General features: G+C 31.7%; 2 protein-coding genes across 4 annotated transcripts in view; one reads left to right on the forward strand and one right to left on the reverse strand.

Moving 5' to 3' along the window:
* Positions 1-92: 92 nt before the first annotated feature.
* LOC140665360 (probable aminoacyl tRNA synthase complex-interacting multifunctional protein 2) lies at positions 93-3,153 on the forward strand. Of its 2 annotated transcripts, none has more exons than XM_072891386.1 (4): positions 93-417; positions 1,879-2,064; positions 2,200-2,416; positions 2,665-3,153. In XM_072891386.1, the coding sequence occupies exons 1-4, from the start codon at positions 229-231 to the stop codon at positions 3,087-3,089; spliced, it is 1,017 nt and encodes a 338-aa protein (XP_072747487.1). In that variant the 5' UTR covers positions 93-228; the 3' UTR covers positions 3,090-3,153. The 2 variants fall into 2 exon arrangements, with proteins under 2 accessions (XP_072747487.1, XP_072747488.1); XM_072891387.1 differs by having other exon boundaries at positions 93-399; positions 2,665-3,152.
* Positions 3,154-3,531: 378 nt separating this feature from the next.
* The window catches only part of Sdk (sidekick cell adhesion molecule), a 37,830-nt gene continuing 15,849 nt past the window's right edge, over positions 3,532-25,512 (reverse strand). The window contains exons 2-29 of one of the 2 annotated variants that reach the window (XM_072891384.1): positions 21,546-21,641; positions 19,643-19,822; positions 19,347-19,560; positions 18,933-19,106; positions 18,608-18,816; positions 18,200-18,350; positions 17,705-17,832; positions 16,983-17,096; positions 16,055-16,174; positions 15,700-15,855; positions 15,198-15,324; positions 14,580-14,881; positions 14,223-14,408; positions 12,828-14,122; positions 12,490-12,718; positions 12,054-12,356; positions 11,647-11,827; positions 11,137-11,352; positions 10,856-11,052; positions 10,349-10,545; positions 9,811-10,050; positions 9,451-9,648; positions 9,119-9,260; positions 8,553-8,831; positions 6,783-6,940; positions 6,399-6,561; positions 5,930-6,252; positions 3,532-5,840 (exon numbers count right to left, since the gene is read on the reverse strand). In XM_072891384.1, coding sequence (XP_072747485.1) covers positions 5,598-5,840; positions 5,930-6,252; positions 6,399-6,561; positions 6,783-6,940; positions 8,553-8,831; positions 9,119-9,260; positions 9,451-9,648; positions 9,811-10,050; positions 10,349-10,545; positions 10,856-11,052; positions 11,137-11,352; positions 11,647-11,827; positions 12,054-12,356; positions 12,490-12,718; positions 12,828-14,122; positions 14,223-14,408; positions 14,580-14,881; positions 15,198-15,324; positions 15,700-15,855; positions 16,055-16,174; positions 16,983-17,096; positions 17,705-17,832; positions 18,200-18,350; positions 18,608-18,816; positions 18,933-19,106; positions 19,347-19,560; positions 19,643-19,822; positions 21,546-21,641 — 6,521 coding nt within the window. In that variant the 3' untranslated portion in view covers positions 3,532-5,597. The remainder of the gene's footprint in view (positions 5,841-5,929; positions 6,253-6,398; positions 6,562-6,782; positions 6,941-8,552; positions 8,832-9,118; positions 9,261-9,450; positions 9,649-9,810; positions 10,051-10,348; positions 10,546-10,855; positions 11,053-11,136; positions 11,353-11,646; positions 11,828-12,053; positions 12,357-12,489; positions 12,719-12,827; positions 14,123-14,222; positions 14,409-14,579; positions 14,882-15,197; positions 15,325-15,699; positions 15,856-16,054; positions 16,175-16,982; positions 17,097-17,704; positions 17,833-18,199; positions 18,351-18,607; positions 18,817-18,932; positions 19,107-19,346; positions 19,561-19,642; positions 19,823-21,545; positions 21,642-25,512) is intronic. The other variant, XM_072891385.1, reaches the window with a different exon arrangement.

A 25,512-nucleotide genomic window follows, 5' to 3' on the forward strand; every position in this document is an offset into this window, starting at 1 on the left:
CGTGGCTTAGTCGCGTAATATCGTCGATTATACGACGGCGTGCAGTCCGCGCACAGGAGGAAGAACGTGGCCCGGAACTCGGAATCATTGCGGCAAGAGGGCGAGTGGGGGAAGAGAGTGCGTGAGAGATCGTGGTGGACGAAGCGCAAGATCTTTTGATTTTCCGAGTGCGAACGGAAGTGAGAGAAAATCGTTTCGGCCGAAAGAAAGAGCCATCCCAAGCAAGTCATGTACTCGATGCGATCGTTAACGACGCTGCCACCGATACCGCCGCAGGACGTCATGTACAAAATGAAAAATATTCACGTCGGGAAGTTGCCTCAGCTCACAGATCAGCAGCTATGTTGCCTCAAAGAGACCGCCGACACCAAGATGCCCGGCAGGAACATCGGACAGGAGGTTATCCGTATTCTAGAGGTTTCCATCTCGTCTCTACGTCGCGCGACACCGTAACCGTGATACCCTCTCGTTCGCGCGCGCTCGCTCGCGTCCGGAGCGCGCAGACACGCGCGGAAAATCGCGGCCGGCAACAGTCGTGTGGACGAGCGGGCGACATGATGACTCCTCCCGAAAATTTCCGCGAGCACACTGATCCGCGATCGACCAGGAGCGGAGCGGAGGAGCGACGTGCTGCGGTTCCTCTCTGCCTCTCTCTCTCTCTCACACACATATACACATACACTCTTTCTCTCTTTTTTTATCCTTGATTGATATTCCTCCTACCCCTCCCTGGAATTTTTTTTTCACCGTATATCTCTCGTACGAGCGAATATGAAAATTGTAGAAAAGGCACGCGGATCAAAAGCCGCGAGAATGTGCCGTGTAGATCTCGAGGGGCGGGGAACTATTTGGCCGCGTGCGAAAGAGAGACGCGCGACTCCGATCGTTGACTGCGACTGTCAAAAGCGGAAAAGTTCCGAGTAAAATTCCGAGTTGCCGTTAGAAACGAGGGAGGTTAATTCGCCGAGATATTATAACCTTATTATGTTATTGCAATTAAACTTGACTATTTACATTTTGATAACGATCGATATATATGGCACATGAGCGATTTGTCAATAAAGTATATGAATCAAAATATTGCTCGATAGAATTTAAATACTCGTTGCAATTTTATTTTTTAATGATCCAAGTCTTTGCAACAATAAATTTGTGTAGAATAGATATAGGATAGATATTGGTCTGCTTAATAATACGTACAATATTATATCAGATAAAATCTGTTCTATATTAAAATCTTACACTTTTTTTTGTTTATTCTAGCTAATTGATTCATATATTAATATTATATTTATATTATTGCATATTTCTATTATATCATTAAGTGAGCTGGTAATGGAAAATTAGTGAAATTGTTTTACGTAAAATTTTAATTAATTTTGGTATTCATTAAACGCAAATATAGAGATTAAATATATAAATCTGGAATATATACATATTTCTTATCTCTCTACAAAATTGAATTTATCTTTAATATTTAGTATAAGATGTTTCTACTTTCTTCATTAATTTTTTTTTATTGTACAATATGGTTTCTGTTTTTATTTTTATTAAACAGAAATATTATGCAATGAATATAAAATATAAATTTTTAGCACAGATGTAAAATTAAATTTACATTTAATATATATTTGTTGTATGATATTTATATACAACAAATATTTTTTTTCTCATATATGATATAATAGCACATTTCTATTTAGTACTAATATAATTATAATATAAATTATAATATAAAGTTTAGTTCTTTTAATATTTATATATATTTTTGTCATATAAAATAACTATCAGATTTAGCCTACGTAAAAAGATATTTCATAATAATTTTTATAAAAAGCATATATTTTTAATATTTATAATTAATATTATCTTTTTTAGAAACCTTTACCAGAATATGAAGAGTTGGAGGCTAGACAAGACAAAATTCTTATTCAACTGGCAGATCTCAAGAAACAAGTCTTTACATTGTGCCATTACTTGAAACAATCAAGTGGAGCATCTAATAATAAATTGAATGAAAATATTAATAATGAAGAAAAAACTACAATTTCTGTATCACTTCAGGTATATGAATTGTGCACCTTTTAAAAGCATCCTTGGTTAATATGTTGGCTATTACAGCATCTATGCTAAAATTGAATTTATAAATATATTGTATGCATATCGATTTAAAATAAACAATTACTAAATAATTTACAGGAACCAGTCACAATTACGATTACACTGTATGCAGATCCAAATTATCCGCCATATTCAATATTAGCTTTGCAAAAAATTTGGAAAGACGTTGACACTCGTGTGACATCATACCAGCATTGTTCTATTAGACCATTAATACAACTTCCGCTTCTCTTTAAAAAAACTATTAATTGTACTGCAAACACTATTATAGATATATCATTGATATGGAAAAGGAGTAAGACAAAATTAATTTTTATGTCAATCTTAAGAAAAAAAATGTTCTTTTCTATAATAACGATGAATAATCTATTTGTTGTTTTGTATATTGAATAATTCAAGATATAAAATTTCAAGGAAATTGAAATTTCTTTTGTAAATGAATTTTTAATCATGTTCTCATTATCTATTAAATATCAGTTAATAGATGTTCTTATTTGCTTCAATTTTATATTACTATTATATTACTATTCTTTCTTTTTTCAGCTGAGGAGGTGCTAATTATTATAGGAGAGAAGTATCCCATAATTGGTGAAAGCAATTTCCTCAGATATTTGAGCAGGCAGATAGATACACATAATTATGAGAAGACACATATGCAACCACACTTATTGGATACAATACTTGATTGGTGTTATAAAATGTACAAACATTTGACAACAGGAGGCACATATTCTGAAAAGGACTGGTGTTCCGTGATTCATTCTTTTGAGAAATGGTCCAACAAATCTAATGGTGAACTTAACATTGCGGACATTGCACTATGGTCTTTGCTTAAACAATTTCCTCCAGAGAAAAAACCAAAGATTCTTGATCAGTGGTATGAGTTATGCGAAAAGTCTTTCATAGATAATTACTACAACCATAAAATGCATTTGGTACAACCATTTAGTAAAGACAAATTAATTTAATGAATTATTGAGATAAAATTAATACAAATACATTATAAAAGATATATCTATTATGGTCATTGATAATTATGTTTTATAAACAAAATTTTGATATTGATTTTATATAATATTAAGAAACAATGTCAAATAAATTAATTTTTTGCATAAAAATAAGCAACTCTCAATTTATATCCTATATGTCAATTTATATCTTCCATCCATCTAACATAGGTATTTTGTATTACTTGGCAACATAATTCAAAAGATTAATTAAAAAAATAAAGAATTTTTAAATAAAATAAAATTATATATATATATATATATATATATATATATATATATATATATATATATTTGTTAAAATATACTGGTTTCTATTATTATTATTTCCGAACGTGTGTAATAATTAAAGAAATTAATAATAATAATCAAATATATATAATAAAGTGTAATAAGAGATCAGTTTGTCATTATTAAGTTCTTCCAAAACGGCATAAATTTTTATTAAAAAGATTAACAAGTCTCTAAAAATGTCCCCTATAAGATTAGACATTATAATAGGGGGTTTTATACCCTTACTTTGTTACAATCGCGCGCAAATGGAAGTATAAATAATATTAAATTTGCACTAAACGTATTTGCTGGCAGTGTCGCGGAAACATAAATGTTTCCGGAAATACCTTATAAAAAGGGATTCGCTGTGTTGCATAACGTTTGTAAAAATGTTTTTTTAAGAAAGTAATAAAATTATTATCTAAATAATTATAGCGAGTATAAAATGATTTTATCGGATATGAATCAATAGTCTTACTTGTAATTACTAATTAGATTAGGCTTTGTTCTGTGTCTCTTATCCAAGTGTCATTATTTGCAATAATAAATGCGACATTATGCAGTTGTAATAATCAGTTCGATATCCGGCTTTGGACATATGTACGTTAATTAAATGAGAATGTTTAAGAAGATATATGAATATTGTAGCTAGAATATATATATATATATATATATATATATGTACAGTAGAAGCTCCACATTTGCGTATCTCATATGTTTACGATTTGATATTTGATCTTATCATATCCACAAGTTTAAAATAATTTGTTTATCTTAATAATGCTTAAAAAGAGAAATGATATTTAATACTTTTAACCCAAGTAAGTCCGAGAATTAAAAAGTCTATTAATTTTTTTTCAATATAAAATAAAAAACAATTAAATATAAACAATTTAAAACTTTTTTCTATATATATATTTTTTTACATTTAATGTTTTTATATTCGCTCATTGAATAAATATATTAATATAAGAATAATATTATATTCTTTATTCAATAGTTTTGTTTTTCGAGTATTGCGATTTTTTTTATTCGGGACAATTTAATAGGATATAAATCCCGCGAATATGGAGTTTTTACTGTATATCACAAAACGCGAATGCGATAGATATATTATCCGCTTATTAGTAGCATTATATAAAATCTATATTCTAATCTATCTACTTTTGAAATGGAAAATATACAACATATTTACACCTGACATAGTACATCAGCATAAGAGCAGATTTATACAGGATGTCCCAAAATTAATGGCCTATAATTAAAATTTTTAATCAGTTAATCAATTGATATGACAGGCCTGGACGATTGGAACATTAGATTAATAAACTCCATTTTTTTAAACGCTGTGATATTGCAAATACGCGATAACGCAATTATCTTTCGGAAATCGCATGCATCTTCGAATATCGTATTAGGAGAATGTAAAACTAAATTATATTTATGATTAAATTATATATGTAATCGTGTACATAATCGCTTATCTGAAAAGCAGAACGGAATGAATCCAAAATTATGGAATTATAAATTTAGATACATTTTAGATGTTGTGTAAAATCTTGTAGAATTTTAAATAAGTTTTATAAATAATAAAATAGAATATGTGGGACCAAATTTCTGGCGATTTTTTGAGATTGCTATATGTGCGAATATAAAGCTATTTATTATAATCACCCATTATTTAATAAGATTATCATATAACTATTGTATTACTTTTGATATGTCCCTTATGAACATGTAAGTTTCATCTAACTGAGTTTATCTGTGATTCAATTTAATAGGTGATTTGGATATTTGCAGATTTATAGTTAAGGAAATTTCAAGTTTATATATTCTGCTCCGCAGGTGCGAAAATTATACAATATGTTCATACGAGATCTGTATCCTATCTTTAAACTAATCCGAAAAAGTAGAAAAGTATCAATTAAATGCACAAAATGTTTTATCGAAAGTTATAAATAATAAGTATGTATATCATTATATCACAATACGAAGATGCCTCAAGCTTCCTACAATTTATTATAAGTTTGCTATAAGTCGTCAACACGTTGTGTATAAAACGTACGTGTTCTCGACGTAAGTCTTTCGCTCTATATATGTAATATAAAAAAAGACTTCGCTTGAAATGTGAGACGATAATTTTGTTATCGTTATTAATAAGGGAAGTCTTCCTGTCTCAATAAAGTTTTAGTTTAATTATACAAACGACGAGAAACCTGGCAGCGGTGCCCTCGATCTCGCCATATTGTTCATAATGATCTGACCGCCATTCAAACTAACGACCGCGCTGCCTTCCGGCTCAGAGTCCGTGTAGGACGAATAATTCCGGACGGGTTTCTGCCGCTTCCACGATTGCCTCAACGAGTCGTTCACGTTTGCGTAGTGATTCACAAAGGAATGCGGGTCGGATTGCACACTCTCGTTCTCGCTCTCAGAACCCTACGATGAGAAAACACAGTTTAGATTTAGAAATGATTGCTTATGATTTAGAAATAAATACGCAATCATTTCTATGTCATAGGAATTACCTGAGAATCGGTGGAACTAATTTCGGAGGGCTTCTCCGTAACGCTGCTGTCGTCAGGATTTTCATCGTATCCTTTGAGACTTTCCTCGTCGCTATGATAGGCGACCGACGCAGGAGAGGGTCTAGGAGGCGATTTTCCCAACATCGCCGGCGGAGGAGGGTGCATAGCCTTTCGAGCTAATGTGTTCCTTTTACCTAGAGTGCCGCTCGCCGCGTTGGCGACGCCACCTCCACCTTGACGCGATCTATACAACACCAGATCCGATTCTTGTCTGTCATCTGCATCCATTGCCATTGACTCCTCAAGAGTCTTTTGCGCTTCTTCTGTAATCATTATAGTATATTACAATGTATAATTCTTTTAAAGTTATATACATTAAGAGATAGCAAGTATGCAAGCTACTCTAAATTTTTCATAATTAGAAACCGCTTGATATATATAAATATATTGAATTAATATATTGACTTACGTTTGTACTTGTAACTTTTGCTTTTTACACATAATACTGCTATGACCATAATGATAATTATAATTGATGTAGCTGCTAACGTGACCATAAACCAAGTCTGTCTATAAAACGGTCTATGTTGTAGATATGCATATTCTAGATATAATTTCGACGGTGTCAAAATCTGCCAAGATAAAATTCCATTAATAAAATATCTTAGTTATATGTATTGGATTTTTTTAAAGTTTCACAAATAAATAAATATAATGTGCGCAATGATAATAATAAAAATAAGTGAATTTAATATCCAAAGTGGACAAATGCGTATGCAAATTACAATATTTATTTAAATAATACAAATATTGAGTTACATTAACATTTATTTTTCTATTTAATTAGACTTACCGTTTCGGTGGAATACGCTGGATAACTGATTCCATAACGATTATATGATATCACTCTGAACAAGTACGATGTAGATGGCAACAAGTTTTGATAGGATACAGTATATTCCGTCAGTGGTCCATTGCTACTACGAATTATTGTCTGCCAGCGTGAATCATCTACAATTACACACATATATTGCATTAATTTTTAAATTAACAAGTATTTTCTAAGAAAAAGGTAAAAACATTCTTTTGTTTATAAATACACATCACATTATGTATAATCACAAGTATCTTTATATGTCTCATTTTTACAATGTTATTTTTTAATGGAAGATATTCTTTGATCAATTTATATTTTCCATTTTATCTCAACAAAAATATTAAATGTTATGTATATCTTTATAATAATTATAAATCAAATTCTAAAGTGTAAAAATCTAATTTATGTTAATTTATTTAAGTAAACTTCTTATATTTTAAACTAATTAAACTGATTAAAAAATATATAATTTTGTCATTTTTCTTCTCAGTTTCTAAATTTAATTTGTTAGAAAATTCTTTTTTTAATTACTTTAAAAAATAATTGTCTTGACGTTTTCTTTAAGAAAAAATTGATTTCAAATTGATCAACAAAGATGTCACCAATAAATAACACAATAAGAATGAAATATATTCCTCTTATAAAGTAATTTGGGATTTGTATTTTGATAAAAACTAATTTAACACTTTGAGTGCGTTGCACATCTATTATATATCTAATACATTTGTAGTTTCTTGAGTCCTAGGGAAGAATTATTTACACAAAGACTCAAGAAATGACAAATGCAATGTACTGACATATTAAAAAATGAGAAAAATGATTCATTTCCAGAATTTTTACCAAAAGAAAAAATACTTATTTTTTAATAAGAAATACAGTAGTATCGATCTGTACCTTAGCTATATGGGATATCTTGAGTTATATTGCACGCAAAGTGTTTGCAAAAACGCGAGATTAGTTGCAGGGACTAAATAATGAAAAAAACTGCGACACTATCAATCAATGGCTAATTAATACAATAAATCATCATCACGCTAGTATAACGATCCATCACTGGATTGTTTCTTTTTCAGGACGATGTTACAACGTTACACGAAGTTAATATCCAATAAAATCTCGGATGAATGTCTAAAATGGGATTTCTGGCGATGTCATGCTTTGACATTATCATGCAAATTGTTGCAAACGACCAAACGACACGTATAATAATTAATAATATATAACGGATTGTATTGGTCAAAAAGCGATTGTTACGCTAATAAGGATCTCGCTATCAAAAACCATCTATGCAATGACGCTCAGCGTAATTACGTGCGTTGACACTTACAATGCTGCCATTCTTCCATTGCTACACATTTATAAAAAAGACGGTATTAGTGTTAGCAGAACTGATAATTGATTCAACGCGAATGTGCAAAAAGTTATACAATATTTTAACGCGAAATTTATTCTATAAATTACTTTACAATTGTATATGTTCCCCTATTTCAAATTGTAACAGTAACAAAAATTCTTTGAATATATTTAGCTTCTTTCTCTTAGCATATAATATATAATATATTGTAAAATTTATTTTCTGCAAATTAGTTACAATAAGAGAGATTACTTATTTATAATTTTCTGGCATTGCAATAAACAATAGCGTAAAAATGTAAAGTTCAAAATTTCAAATTTTGAGCAGGTCTTTTCTATTGTCACAAATATTATGATAATACGCAATAGTGTAAAGAAAGCATATATACTTGCCTTTACGACGAGTCTCGATATAATAACCGAGTATAGGACCTTTGCCGGAAGCACCGTTGGTCCACTGTAGTTCCACGCTGGAGACAGTTTTGGTCACGCCGAGTTTACTAGGTGCCATCGGTGAACCCTCTTGCGGACCAGTCGTAACATTACCGGATATTGGCGGTCCAAAGTCGATTGTCTGCGCGCGAACCATAAAGGTGTACGTCACCTCCTCCTCTAAAGGTTGAATGAGGAGGCTCGTCTCTGTCACTTTTTGCTTGACTTGTTTGCTAAAACCTTGAACAGAATACGTCGATCAGTTAGTAAGAGAATGGAGATATGGTAAATGTATCATATCGCTGTACTTCGTGTATAAAATTTTCTTCATATAACATTACAGCATATTATGTATAATAAATATGCATACATTTGCATTTGTGTATTAATTAAAGTAATATAATAAAATGCAAAATATGTGCTGTAACTTATAGTATAATTGAAAAGATTTACCAGAGAAAATATGTTGGAAAAGTAAAATTAAATTCTTCACGAAATACCGCAATTTCATTATCAAGATATCTTACGATCGTTTTGCTCCGCCGTTTCATACGTGACGATGTAGCCGATTATCTCGCCATTGCGTAATTTTGGAGGTTCCCAAGAGACGCGCAAACTTGTCATGGTAATGTCAGTGAATTGCAAATTGTACGGTGGTCCCGGTATGTCCTGCATTTACATAATATATAAGAAATGTTTTAGATAACTGTTATGTAATTGATTAGTGTTTCTGTGTGTGTGTGTGTGTGAAAGAGAGAGAAAGAAAATACATTGTTTAAATACCGTTCTTTAAATATTTGTCTAAGTTCAAAATATTAATATTATCCAAAAAATAATTCAATATCTATAGAATAATTACCTGTTTTGTCCTTACGGTAATTGCTGGAGATCGTGGTCCATCTCCGGCTGGGTTAAACGCCAAGACTTGTATACGATACTGTGTATACTTATCAAGGAAGACTAAACTGTGTGCTAAACAGGACGCCGGCACGACCTCTATCTCTTCTTCCTGCTTCTTTTCTAAATTTTGAGGAGAGTCAGTTACTAAATAAAAAATCTGTAATAAAAAGAGAAATTTTAATTACACTCAATGTTCATATTTATGAGAAATTTATAAATTAATGAAATAGCAATTTTTATCATGGTGCAATAAACAATTAATTTATTATTAAACATATACTATGCAAAGACAAATAGAGATTTTGAGAAAAATAATTACTTTGTATCCTAATAAATCGCCATTTTGCATATTGGCTTGAGGAGGTTTCCAACGTAAATGGACCTCAGTGGAAGAGATGGGTTCGGCTATTAAATGTTGTGGCTCTCCTGTAGGGACTGCTTCTCCTACGTATACAGTGACTGGTGGACTTGGTGGGCCTTCACCTTCTGAGTTAAATGGCAGTACTATAATCTCGTAATATCGATCCTCTGTTAAGTCGCTTAAAACCATTTTAGTTTTCTAAAAGGAGTATAGAAATAAGTTAATCATTTGTTTTGAAAAGTTCCATGTGTAATTATGTTATATATAATATATATCAATCTTAGATAGTAAAACGATTGCAATTATTTTAATAAATGGGAATATGAGTCTATTGGTAATTAAAGAGTGAATTAATTTGCGCGTTACTTTATTACTATAAATTATTAAATATAAATAAATAAATCAGGTTTTGAATCTGATTTTAGATAAATGTGAAATTATAGATTAAAACCATCCTGTATATATAATACATTACGTTTTAATAAAGATATATCACCTTAATTCCCAAGATCTCTTCTTTGGGCGTTGCCTGAAGCGGCGTCGGAAAATCTGATACTGGTTGGTAAGCAACACGATAACCACCCGTTTCGTAATCTCCGCTCCAATACACCTCATCGATCATGTTCCAGTGAACTTCAACACTGGACGTTGTTATCGGTACGACTTTCAGACCAGTAACACCTTTAGATGGTGCTGTAAGTAAATGATAACAAAAGATTAAGTAAGAAAGATTTAATCAAAGGATAAAAAATACCAAAGAAAATTCGATAGTATAAATTTCTCTTTCTTAAAACAAGATGAACCAATATTAGCTTAAACAAGTCTCTTAATAATTTTAGTTTTATAAATATTTAATACGTTACACATACTAAAAAAGCCACTTAAGTTTCAAGTAGATTTTTATAAATGTACTGAAAAAAATTAAATAGCTTCTATTGAAATACAAATTTTTAACATTTTGATTTTTTATCACTAAAAATTAAAACATTGTTATTTGACGCACCTGCAGGCAGAGTTTGCACTTGAGCAGATTCGGTACTCCATTCTGAAGGACCTATATCGTTGGTAGCCTGAATACGAAATTGATAGCGCGTATAAGGTTTTAAATTGTTAGCCGTATAGGATGTCAAAGTTGGTTCCACTCTTTCAGGTATAGTTTGGAATGGTCCGGAATTTTCTGATTGTTGCACAGTATAATATCTATCAGGATCATATAAAGAGTGAAAGATTAACATACAATTTTTTAACAGGTCCAAAATTGGCGTTTGCAAGAGATATTTATACCTCAATGGTGCAAAACCGTCTCTGCCTGGTGTCCAACTAAATGTTATTTGACGACTCTGGATCTGTGACTTGCTCACTTGCGGTACCGATGGCGCCTGTGGACGTTCTCTATTGTTCGTGGTGAATACGATCGCATAAGCAGTCTTACCCCAACCTAATCTTGTCTGCGCCGTCACAGAGAACATATAATATTTCTCAGCTTCAAGACTGGTAGCTCTGCAAGCAACAATATCGTAATATTAAATTCGCTTTTTTATATGTTTGTTTAATCAATATTTTTAATCTTAAAATAATAGCACTTATATATGATCCTAAAATATACGGAAAATCCTGTGCGTAAGTTATAAATAAAATTTAAAATTCTAGAATTCTCTAAAGTCTTATATTATTTCTAATATTTAAATTGAAAATAGAAATATATATGGACAAGATATTTTTTTATAATATATTTAAATTTAAAATTCTTTTCGTAAATGTAAATCTAGGCAAATAACAAAAAGATCTTTATACCTAAACGTTCTGTCCGACGCCGGGAATTCTTTGGAAAATTGGCGATCTTGGCTATTGTTCAAATGAAACATGACCTTATACGCGAGAATCTCTCCATTAGGATCCTCTGGCGTATCCCAGATAATACGCGCTGTCGTAAAGCTCACGTCAGGAAAAGACACGTTAGATGGTGGACCAGGAGCTGTGATATAAAACAGAACGTTAATATCATGATAGCGACTATTAGAAAAATTCCGTTCTTGTTACTTGTTGCATTTCTTTCATTTAGAACAATATTTTTCTATACATTATAATAATTATATCACAAAACACATAAGTATCGTATTCTGCATTATAATTATTCTGATTGTCTTTAATAAAATGAGAAAATTAAATAAGAATTTAATTGCAAAGAAAATTCATCTTACTGTCGTCGAAAGTCTGAACTCTCACGGGTGGAATACTTAGGGCCCCGTCGCCGAGTCTCGTGTAAGCTAAAACTTGCACATGGTACTGAACAAATTTGCGGAGCTCCGTTAGTGTAGTCGTAAAAGTAGTGTTGCTGGGAATATTCTTGTATTGGAAAGACGATCTGGAATTTGCGCCATAATAGACTTTAAAACCCTCGATCTGTCCATTTTGATGTTCCACAGGAACGTCACCCCATCGTACTAGAATGGTAGTAGAGGATGTCGCGTTCGCCTCTACGTTGATCGGTCCCAGAGAAGGAACTGAAAAATATGTTGGCATTATATATCTTTACATATTACACAAAAAAAGTTTAAAACTGATTTAATGTCACTTTTTTTCACAAATTTAATTTTTCACGATAAATAAAATACATAAAATAATTGATAGTTTTACCTGATTCGCGAGTTCGTTCGATGGCCTTTGGACTTGCCGCTGAAGAACCGACGTCGTTAAACGCCTGCATCATTATTTCATAATCCGCAAATTCCTCCATATTCTCTAAAACATATGAGTTTGCGGTGGGATCTTCGATAGTGACGCTTTTCGAAATATTTGAGCGTACTTCCGTGTATGTAATGTTGTACCCGCGTGGATTTCCATTCCACTCTATTTGTTGTAGAGGCTACAGAAAATTATATATGTAAGATTCTTATGTTCATCTCTTAATAAAATATCCTTTCAATAATAATAATTAATATAAAAATTATATATCATATATAACAAATACTCACGATCCATCTGACGCGTAATTCAGTGGCGTTCATCGCGCGGACCGTGACATTCTTAGGAGGATGAGAGGGTGGTGCTTGAATCGTTTGGAATTCCTTGGTCGATTCGGAAGGCTGCGACGCACCGACGACGTTGTTCGCGATTAAACGAAGTTTGTATTGCATGAAAGGAGTCAAACCGTCGACGGTGATCGTACTGGCGTCAGGATCAGATACTTCGTAGATATTGTACCACGTTGAGTTTCGCGCTGTTTGTGCCTGCACTGTCCATTCCGTGATAGATGAATTGCCATCGAATCCTGGCGTAAATTGTAAGACAACGGAGAAGGCATCTATATTGGACAATGCTAATTTTGTAGGCGGTTCTGGTAGTACTGGTTCTACGCCCGATTGTATGGTCGCTATTTTCGATTTTCCTGGTCCAACTGACGTCCACGCAGTGACTTCAAATTTGTAATGGGTCAATGCCTGTAGATGTTTTACTTTTGTTGACAACACATCGGCCGTAAAATTTTCGACGCGCAAAGAATCTGGAAGGTCTTTAATCATATATTTCAGCTGGTAATGTGTCAATATGCCATTAGTTTCTTTGGGGGGATTCCACTTAACTGTCAGCGCACGATCGCTGATGTCTTCGAATTGCAGATTCTCTACTTCTTCGGGTACATCTTCGCAAGTGCGTATTTCGACGGGCAAACTCCTTTCACCATCACCCGGATCGGTAAAGCAAAGCACCGTAATATTATACAGAGTGTACTTCCTTAAACCCATCATAATAGCACTCTGTTCAGCGAGTGGATCAAATAAGCTGGGTGGTACGGTCATCGATTTATATTCAATCGCTTCTGTAAAATTACCGCCGAACCAAGCTTGCAATTTATATCCCTGATTTATTCCGTTGATCTTCTGCGGATTCGGTGGCTTCCACCAAACTTTCACTGCTGTTGAATTAATCGCTTCCGCTTTTACATTCGTGGGCGGTGCTTCTGGAACTCCTTCTTTGGTTTTAATCTGCAAGCCTTTGGCGTATACGCCCACACCCTTGTCGTTGTAAGCAGCTATTTGCACCTCGTAATCCTTCCACGTAATCAGATCAGTAATGAGATAATTTCTTTGCGCTTCGTTGGTGATATTCTGTATCGTCCATGGGCTGTCATTGTACCCATGGAGCCTGTACCTCAGGATGTATCCCAAAATATGACCATTTCGGTATTCATCCTGTGGAGGCTGCCACTGAGTTATTATTTCTGACGACGAACGTGCCGAACCGACGAAGCTAATCGGGGGACCACTGGGCGCTGATGATCAAAACAATCAAATTAAATCAATATATATATATATATCAGAAATTGGTTCACTATTTCTTATTGAATCGTCATTCTCTTCTTAATCACTTACGTTCTTGGGGTAAAATAACGCTGTTGCTAGGTGCCGATGATGGACCCTCGCCGACACTATTTTCAGCGCTAACGCGAAATTGATAGGTTGCTGCGGCTTTCAAATTATTCAACAATACCCATCGGCTTGTCGCTGACACGTTGTCGCGTTCGGTGACCCAGTTTAATAACGGGCCAGTTATAGGTCCTGTTTATAATAAGATATTATAAATAATATCCATTATAAATGATTATAATATATAGACAAATAAATAAAATGTGTCAATTAATATAAATTTATTCCATTATATTTATTCTATTATAAATTTATGAAATATATTTTTTAAATATATGTCTATTATACCCGGATTACACTTACCCAAATCAGATACTTCTAGTCTCTGAACTATGAATTTCTTCGTGGGACTGTTGCCGTCGAAACCGGGCACCCATGTGACGTTGATCGTGCGCGGTGAAATCCGCTCGACTCGAGTGGCCATGACGTTGATTGGTGCAAATGGCAATTCGATCACACTCAGACGAGCGGATCGCGTTTCGTTTCCGCCCGGCGACACCACGGAACACGTGTAGTCCCCCACATCGGAAGCTCGAACGGCGACAATCTCAAGAGTCCCGTCCGGTCGCATTTTTATTCTCTGACTTGCTTGCGTGTTTATTACTCTGTAACGACAAACAAAATCATTTTAAGATTTTTAGGTGAAAGACTTATGTAGAATCTATTTTTTTTCAATTCAAACAGTTTTGCTGGCATATTTCGATAGTAAGTCAATAGTCACATACAATTAACACTTGCATCGTGCAACTTTTTTTTTTTTTTTTTTGTGAAAAAATATATAAATAATTTAAAACGTATAATGTAAATAATTTAAATTTTTTAAATTTTATTATTTTTTAATTTTATTTATATTATAATTTATATTATAAATCATATTAAAGTATTAATATAAAAACATAATATTCTTCGTTATATACATACTGTGCGTTATGAAACCATGCCATATCGTATACGACGCTAGGATCGTTTGAAATTTTACACTGTAATTCGGCGGTGTGTCCGAGAAGTACAGATGTATCAACAGGTGGTTGGATAATTTGCGTCCGAACTGTAACAGAGAGAGTTATATATATGTATAATAAAACAATACAGTTATAAGTGAAATTAAAATACAAGATAATTTTTATTTAAAAAAAAATTTTACACATAAAAAAACTTTATATACTTAAAAATTTAATAACACATATATAGTAGCTTACAAAACTTAAATTTAAATTAACTTTTATAATATATACAACGTGATGCAGAGATATGCAGATAAAAAAATATATAATTTTAGAAAATTAAAAATTCTAGATTTTTAATTGTCTTCAATTCTAAAGAAACAGTTTATTTGTGGGATAAATATAAGGGAATAAATAAAGTGAAAAGTGTGTTTCTATTTATCTTATAACATCTACCTCAAAATTGTTTTAATAATTACCCATGACGGTCAAATATGCTGATCCGTTGATAGAGCCGGCTTCATTCGTGCGAATGCAAGTATATTTTCCCGCGTCATATGGCTTTACCGCTGCGATTAAAAGGTCACCATTGTCCAAGACTTGTACTCTTCCGGCGATCTCCACAGGTATCGTATCTGTTGTAATTAGAATTTGCGATTTGTTGTGTAAATATATGCTTCTTGCAATAATACGTAAGAAAGAATATCTCAGTTATCTTAATTTTACAAGAATAAATATTTTTATAGTAAAATATAATTTAATAAAATCATAATTTTATACCAAACTGAAATAATAAATTAACACAAAATAATTAATAATTAAATTTTTAATTACCATTAAAGTACCAGGTAGTATTTGGTTTAGGCGCCGCTACTGCGTAGCAAGTTAAAGTCGCATCTTTGCCGTCCAACACTGTTAAATTTTGTGGACCTTTTTCCATAATTGGTCCAGACGCTGCAAATTACAGAAATTTCATCATTAATATCGAGTCAATTTCCGACGTTTTCTCACAACGTGCAAATGAAAAAAGGGTGAACGATCGTCGCTTGCAATATATTGTATATCAAACCCATCCGTATTCTTATTCTTTTTTTATTTCTTTACACTGATTTCAAAAAACAAGCTTATTCTTTTAAAGCAAAACACAAACACATATTCAGTAGCAACACTACGCAAACTAATGACTAAATACAGGTTGATTCACAATAAATACGTCTAAAATAATAGCTAAATGTTTAATAAGATATTTATCGTGAAACATCCATAATTAAAAACAGATCTTATTGAAAATATATATTTCTAATCTATAACATATTTGGGGAGAACAAGACGTGCGTGTCAGTGTTACTTGCAATGCCGCAAATGTGTGCCAAGAATCCTTATATGGTTGTATCAAAACATAATAATGAGTCATTCTATTTGATAATTCTTCAAAAATATTTCATACGTCATTACATTACATAATTTAAAAGGAGAAACACTAAACTAAATAAATTACTAAATTACTAATATAATCATATAAAAAACAAAAAACTATTGATTTTTTTAATTTTTCGCTATAAAAATTTTATATAATTAAAATAACAATAAATCATCTAAAAAACTGATATATCCAACATGGTGCGTTTGTCTTATAAAAACATTTATCACTAGAAGAAGCAAAAAATCGTGAAAAGTGAAATTTATACGCAATCTTCACAAGCATGTGCCGAGAATGATAATGAAAAAGAAAAGTGAAAAAATTTCGCAGCAATATTCTTACTGTCTGGATAATGAGAGAACATAAAACGGTGGTCAGACTGGCGAATTCTGACTACATTGTAGCCAGCCGCCCAGCGGGCAACTCTGTTTCTCAATCCGCTTCCTAATTCTTCTTCTGTGTCGCATACAAAAAACACGTCATATGTATTAACTCTGCTTGCGACATTATTACGCGAAGTGTTCGTGAAAAACGCCACTCAGACATCTCTATTCGTATTGTGTGTGCTGCATTTATTATTTATTCAAACATTTATAGTATTTATGTCGTTTCAACATATTTATGTCATATGTTTGAATGGCTAAATAATTTCTTTATTAATAAATTACCTATGTTATATAATTTGTATATTGGTGAAGAGAACAAGATAAGAATATAATCTTTAATAACACATTTTATAAAATCATACATTGTAGTAATAGTTATTTATGATTTATGAGAGTTATTTAATTATTATAAATTACTTATGATAGTTACTCCTATCTCTTCTTAGGAAATCATAGTGTATTGTTTATATAAGTCTTGCAATGTATTAATAACAAGAAAAAAATTATGGGACAGTCTTTTGACTTTTGTAAAACTATCATATTTTTTTATCAGTGTCGAAAAAAAAGATGTTAGAACAGTTTAATCACGTGTTTCGCGAACACCTTGTATACACATGATAATGATTTATTCCTATTAAAATATCGCGGTGTAGCACGAAATTTTAGACAGCTACTCACTTTTCGCCTTCAGCCATGTATAACTAGACGATTCGCCGGCATCATTGGACGCGAGACATTGAAACATTCCTGAGTCATCCATAGTTAATTTTTTGATTGTCAACGAGCCGTCTTCTTCCATTATGTATCTATAAAACACGTGCACAAGTGTACAATTATATACAGTTGTCATTTAAATGACTTTCGAGTCTTTAAAAACAAATATTTAAATTGTAAAATATTCTCTATAAATATTTTAATGTTTTTTTAAATTTTATTAAAATACCAATTTTAATTTGTAACTCCTTTAGTGTTACGTATATATTTTAATTAATCAAACAAAAATTTGAAATATAACTAGCTTATATATAACTTAAAAGTATCTTCAATTTAAAACGGTTACTATTTCAAATTTAAAAGTTTTAACAGTAAAACTTTTAAAAGATGAAATGATTATAACTTTCTCTTTCTTTCTGTTTTTTCAGATCGCAAAATCAAATATTTGCCAAGGTATACCTGGTTCCCAGTAAATGATCAACGGGCTCGGCATTCCGGAACCAACTAATTATAGGAGGCGGTACGCCGTTAGCGTCGCACGGTAACGTTACCGTGGATCCATAATCGCTCAGGGTCTCCCTCTTTAATTCCGTTATAAACGTTGGTTTTTCTAGAAAAATATAACGAGAATTTCATGGAAAAGATTAAAATTGTTGATGCGCTTGTTAGGACACTTTAATTCGTAATTTTGTATAATTTATTATTCTAAAAATATTATTAATTTTTAATTGATTATATTATAATAACAAGTGATTGATAATCGTATATATTATTATTCTTTAAGATAATCGCGTGATTTATATTACGAGCGCTATTTCATCAATTATTTACACATTTATCACGTACTTAATTACACATTATATTTACCGTATACGACAACCTTAGCACTCGCATTTACAGTCGGATAACCACCGCTCCTCAAATCTACATGGCAAGAATAGATCCCTGTGTAAGTTATGTTGGCTGAGATCAATGCGAGTGTTCTATTCCACGAATCGTTGAAGCTATACGATATCCTAGAATTTTCGATCGGAATGCCATCCTTCATCCACAAGGTCCGTAATTCATGAAGTGATCTAAAATACATGCAGGTTCGTTGCTTCAAATCTTGCCAAATTGCAGTAAAAATTGAACCCTGTTAAGATAAATATTGAAAAAAAGAGTGATAAAAGGTAGAAAAGTTTTTGTTTACCTGGCATTCGCGATACAATTTATGTATGTGACATCTTGATCTTTGATTATCTGTGTGTCCTGCGGCTTGACGATTATAGTAGGGGCCACTTCCGCATATGGATCGCCGGTGACTTGCAACTTGAAAAACGGGCTGTTCTCCTCTTTGCCCAATTGGGTGTTAATAGCCTTCGCTCTGCACAATAAATCGTCAGAAAGATGTGAGTTTAAACTTGTCAAAATTCATTGAAATTTTCTTAGCTCTCAAATATCTTGCAACTGCAGACCATAAAGTAAAATCTTTAAATTTGATTTTCAAGTTTTAATATTGAAAAAGGCTATTCTTTCATTCATCATTTCAGAATTCAGGGAACAAGCAATCTTATGTACTAAGGAGTAAATAAAGTGAGCCATTGATTGTGTAAATTATACGAACCTATAGGGACCTTCGTCGCTTTCCGAAGCGTTTAATATTAATAGCGTGTGATGAGTCGTTGCGTACTTTATACCATACAAAAGTGTTCCGTCCGAGGAGAACCACGTTACCTCCGGGATGGGATGGCTCTCAATCGGGGGTAGTTCCAGAATCGCGGCGCTACCCGACTCAACAGTCACCACTTTTTCCGTGAGATCATCAAACATTCCCATATCTAAGAAACAGATTAGAACCGTCGATCCGTTATTCGCGAGAGCTTGATAAACTAGATTTATACGATTCGTCGAGGTACTTACAAGCTACTGCGAAGGCGAGACGATCGCTGAATATGGATCCCACATCGTTCGTCGCGACACAGTGATACACTCCAGCATCTTCTCGTCGCGTACTTTGTATACGGAAGTAAGGCCCGGAAGTGAGCTCATTGCTGAGGGGTACCCCGTCTTTGAACCATTTGTACTTTGGTTGAGGATTGCCTGTGGAAATAAAATATAAAATTTGTTTGTTGCTACAAATAATTTTTCTTTTTTCAAGATCATTTAGTTTAAATTTAGATTGTAATCTAAAATTCAAATTTGCTTGAAGGATATCAAAAAAAAAAAAAAAATATATATATATATATATATTTTTTTTTGCGTAAAATATTCCCTTTTCACTAACAAGTGTACTTTTTCGAACCGCAGATTCTTCAAAGTTGTATAAAATAATTATTCAAAAATGCAGTTTCGTATAATATCGCGAAAAACGATTTAATGTAAAAATTCACGAGTGATTTAATATGGTTCTCGTTCGCAAAGTCACGGACGACAATGTTAGACCGCGAGCTATTTAATACCATTAGTACAGGGTCATACGATCGAATTACACGGTGCTGGGCATCGGTGAGGCTTCATCTGGTCTCATCCACTCGTTACTCGATATTTCTACAGGACAATGGAACCTCGTATGGGCGAACCTTATCCTCTCATTGTTGTGATCCTTATATCTATCTTTCTTTTATTTATTTTACTGCTAATGCAATATTGAAATATTTTTAAATAAATTTTAATAATAATAAATAAATATCAAATTAAAACAAAACAATTTGCATAAGCTTTAGCGGTATAAAAAAAATATAAGATCAAAGGTCAAAAAGCAATGGCAAACGGGTGTAGAGGTCAACCGTGCGAAACGTGTCCGAAAGTACATTTCAAGAGATGGTAAATGATTTAACGCCTGCAGAAAAAAATAATTAACGAGTGAGACACACAACTATACGCGGTTGTTATTAAATTCGTGTATAAATTATGTAAAAATTGAGAAATTACATAATTTCGTTAGAATATTGTGTTTAAACCAGACATTAAAGCACAATAAAATTAAAATCAAAGAATATTTAATCCTAGTAAATAAAAATAAATTCCTTTTCTCGATACTTAAGATATCCGTTTTGCCGTTACTTATTTACATTTTTAATCATTATTTTAACTCTCGACCAACATGATATTGATATTATTAAATAATGTTTTAATTATTTTATTTACGTACCACTGATGAAGTTTCTAAAGAGAAGGATCGAAACTTGTAATTTGATTTTGTAATCTGAATTGTTTTTAATTTAAATATATAGTCACTCGCCCCTATACTAGTAGTTTGGTTCTGCTTTTTGGTCTTCAATCTTATATTTCTTTTAAATAAATAATAAATAAATTTTCAAAATAAATATTTTAGATAAAAAACGAGATTTTAAAATAATATCAATTTTGATAATACTTTTGGTCATATTTTTAATAATGGACGGAATATTTAAATCATCGACAATGATAAAATTAGCAAATATTAATACTAAACAGAATGAAAATAATATCACTTGGTGTCATTTTGTAATTATATATACATATTTTCATTAAAGGAATAAAATTTAAATTTATTGTAGTATTTTGGAATCTCGTTGTTTCAAATTTTAGTATAAAAATAGAATAACAGCAATTTGTTTTGCAAGATAAAAACCTAAATGACAAGTTTAAAACTTTTAGCTGTAAAAGAACGTGTAAAAGAACGTATATTTTTCGAGGAAAGTTATTATTAGAGTCATTATTAAATTTTAAAGTTGTTATTAAAATTTATCAGCAAACTAATTTTTGAAAACTATTATTCTTACATCAAGAAATTATCAAATATGTAATTAGAGAGATTTTCATGTTAGATTGCGATTCTTACCTCTTGCTTGACATTGCAGAAACTTTGTACGATTCTCGCTAAGTATATTGCCACTGCTGGACGGCTGATTGGTGAAACGCGGTTCCTGAAGTGGTTCTGCGAACAGAAAGATGAGAAAAATGTTACGGCGTTTTCTTTTTTCAGGTCAATTTCCTGTTGACAAAAGTTTCTTACAAGTTGGTCTGATTGTGAGATAAAGTTGCGTCAAATTCGTACACAGAAAAAAAGAATATTCTTATTTTCACAATATTTTTAGTTTCAAAATATAAATCTTGAAAGGAGATTATATTACGTCAAACAAAGAAAACTTGCTTGGATGAAGAACATTTTATATAGTTCAACCAAGAAAAATATATTCTTGTTATTTAAGAATAATTTTCTTGAATGAAGAGGAAAAAATATTGGATAGAAAATAACACATGTTCAAATCGAAGATTATAATTTTTTTAGAGTTAAAATAATTATTTTATTCTTGAAATAACAATCGTAGTATTGAAATAAGAGTATAATATTGTTAAAATTTAAGATTTTTAAATTCTTCCAAGAAGATTATAAATTATTGCGTATATGTAAAACAATAAACGTTGCGTTCATATGAGTATATAAGTTTTGATTTGACACTTACTTTTATTCTGTGTACAAATCTAAAATTTATGCATTTGTATTTTGTCAATAAATTAAGTGTATATAAATCTATTTTTTCTCATATTATATATGTGTGTGCAGATTTGGGTCGATTGTGTTATTACACGTGAATGCCATATAGCTGACTGATACTGAGTCACCGCGGATGCGAGACGTATAATAATTTACAGTGCTCCAAAAAACCCGACGAACGAAAGGAAGGAATGTGAACGAACGGCCGCGGATGCCGAGGTGCCGAGTCACATGCATGTAAACCTTCCTCCTGCACACCTACCGGACGTTCCACGCTCCGACGATTTTGACACACGAGCGCACTGCCGGTGTGCCACAATCTCTCGTTGGTTTCCCGTGAAACCACTTTATTGGGAACGTACCGAGCGAGTGAAAAGTCGAAAAGCGGAGCATTTAAAAAAATATGTATATTTAATAATTTTTAAAGAGTAAATATAATATCTATATATAAATGTATATACGAAGTACCTCTAAAGATCCTTTTTCTGGTTAATAATAAGTATATAATAATTTATATATTAATATGTAAATGTACTAATATATTAATATTAATAATATAAAAAGGTTTACAATACATTCATCCATGGATGTATAATACGAATGTTCAATATCACAATTAATTGGTTTATTTAAAATACAAGGATTTACAAGAGAGACAAATTTATATCGAGTACCCTCTGCAGTAAAGTTAATTGAAGCCTAATAAAAACACTATGGTAAATTCTGGTTTTTACTGTCTCGGATTTTATCAAATAACTTGATCAATAAACTGATAAAAACTATAAAAATAATTAATATATAATACTAAAATACATTTATGCAACTTTATGCAAAAGAAATCTTTTTATTTTAATTAACAACTCATAATAATCACTATAGTTTAAAAAAAATAAAAATCTAATAGTCTTTTTTTAGTTCTAATTAATATGTAAAATTTTTAAAACGAAAATTTTCAAGATATAAATGTTAATAAATTTTATATTAATCTTTTTAATTTAATAAGAAAAATGTAATAATAACAGAATGAAAAGTATTTTTCCCAATATATGTAGATCTGGTTCGCGTTTACCCTTTTATCGAAAAACTAATTTATGTGCTATTCCTGATTCCTGACTTATTATATTAAAGATTTTTTTTTTCGTATAAAGCTTAAATTGGAAAACACTCTTTCAATTGACAAATATCGATGAAAATTTCTACTTATTTTAACATTTTTGATAGAAAAGAATTTTTTGCCGGTTTTTACCATTAGCATCGATTTTCTCTAAAAAATATGGAATTTTGCCAAGCATGCTCTATAGATAGAAAAAATTCCTCAGATGTGTAATAACGATTTACGGACCGATGGTGATCACGAGCGACGAGTATAGCACATAGTTTTCTACCCGTTGTTTACCTTTCAGCCAATAATTCATTCCGAGTCGATGCACACCATGTAATGCACGGTCTGCGTTCTAATCGCGTGCATAGGCGGTGCAATCAGTCACGCTGTATATCTCGTTGCCAGATCCTAAGAACGGACGATTGTATGATTGTGTCGCACCTGAGTCGTTATAAGTATCGATTCGGCTCGATAGGTACAGTTAACGAAAGTATAGACTGGTATTTATATAGGTATGATATTCCAGCCACTGACATCAATATTTAATATGGTTTTTTAATTAATCAATCAATTTTTCCTCTACAAAATGTATGATTTTTAATTAGCAAAAATAACAGATTTATCACGAAAGTTTAATTTTGTAAATGTAAAAATAAATTTCAAAATCTTCGATTTCAGAGATTTATTTAATAATCAATGCGTGTATTCCAACATGTCTATCATTATTCAGATTTTTAGAAAAACAAATTAACAAATTTTTATCTTAAAATATAACATTTTCACATTATTTCCTTTCGTATATTCGTTAAAGAAAATTTCACATTACATATTGTCCAAAGTACGTCCTGTGTAATTATGCTCATGCTTCTCGTGCGTTCTTCAGCTCGTTAGTATTAATGAAGCAATGTCGTTAGTAATTTGGACGTGGAAAAGAATCAAATGTTTTATAGGAAATAAACGCCCAGCGTTCCAGGACGATTGTCAACGCGATTGTCCAACGTCCATCTCCATCTCGAGAGTTTGTTTCACGGAAAAAAATGTGTTTTATTTAATTTCGTTTGCGCTCCAGGTATCCAACATACGAATTAGTTCCAGTTCTCAGATTAGTTATCTCCTTATCTCTTTCTTACACACGCACACACAGCCATGAGATGATACTATATAATACTAACAGGGCCTAACAGAATACGCAATGCAAACACGCGTGAAATATATACGTATAAAGGAGGTTGTTGAATACTTAAGTCGTGACAATAAACTCTACACGTTATATATGTATTTCTCGTTTATTACCGTTGTGTATTTTAGGCTTGTCGCAGCTAGCTTGTTCTCCGCTTTGCAGGATAAAAGATCGTGCATTAAAACTGGAATACAAAAACGCCTGAAATTTTTACGCACAATGTATATATTTTTTTTTTTTTTTTTTTTTTGTTAAGGTTTTGTTAAACGTGAAGAAGAGAAGTGTTAATATGAAAAAACGGTACAAACGAGACTCTCATTTACGGCTGACTAATTATTGTAAACATAAGCTCCTGGAGTATTTAACAAGTGCAACTACCGCAACGTGCCGTTTAACACCAAGCGTTTTAGATGTTCATTTTAGATACTCATGGATTTTTAATTCTCTGCACGCGTCCGAATAATTTTGTTCAGCTCGATTTTTTGTGATTGATAATATTAATCAATTCTTTCTTTTGCTATAAATTTTTTTTATATTAAAATTTAGTTATTGAATGAATTGGTTTTAATAATAAAAATGATTTTTTAGAATAAGATTTTAAATCGATAATTGTAAGAAAAATTAATTTTTGTTTTACGAAGCCACTGGATGGAATCGCTATCAAAACTGTCAAGATAGAACTTTATTGATGGATAATATGATCATATATCTTCTTTAATGTACAAATATTGATTAAATAATAATAATTTTTCGGCTCTCTACATGTCGAGTTTCCAAAAGAGGGTTAGCTATTTTTTACGTTATTTTTATATGTAAATATAAAATTTAATATATTATTTAATATAATGCTATCACATCTATATGTATAATAATATGCATATATACAATATAATGTAAAGATCATAATATTTTGTAATAAATAAAAAATAAAAACTTTCTCTTTCTCAAAAAGCAAACATGAAATTTCAGGATAAATAATAATTGTTTTGCGTACATTTCCTTTATATTCATTTTTAATGTTCTGTAGA

The sequence above is a fragment of the Anoplolepis gracilipes genome, chromosome 4 (assembly GCF_047496725.1).
Source record: "Anoplolepis gracilipes chromosome 4, ASM4749672v1, whole genome shotgun sequence".
NCBI lineage: Eukaryota > Metazoa > Arthropoda > Insecta > Hymenoptera > Formicidae > Anoplolepis > Anoplolepis gracilipes.

Bases quoted from the DNA above. Each gene is read 5' to 3' on its own strand.
- LOC140665360 (XM_072891386.1), top strand. From the start codon at position 229: ATGTACTCGATGCGATCGTTAACGACGCTGCCACCGATACCGCCGCAG. The intron at 418-1,878 runs GTTTCCATCTCG...TATCTTTTTTAG, and splicing joins AGGTTATCCGTATTCTAGAG to AAACCTTTACCAGAATATGA. The intron at 2,065-2,199 runs GTATATGAATTG...AATAATTTACAG, and splicing joins CAATTTCTGTATCACTTCAG to GAACCAGTCACAATTACGAT.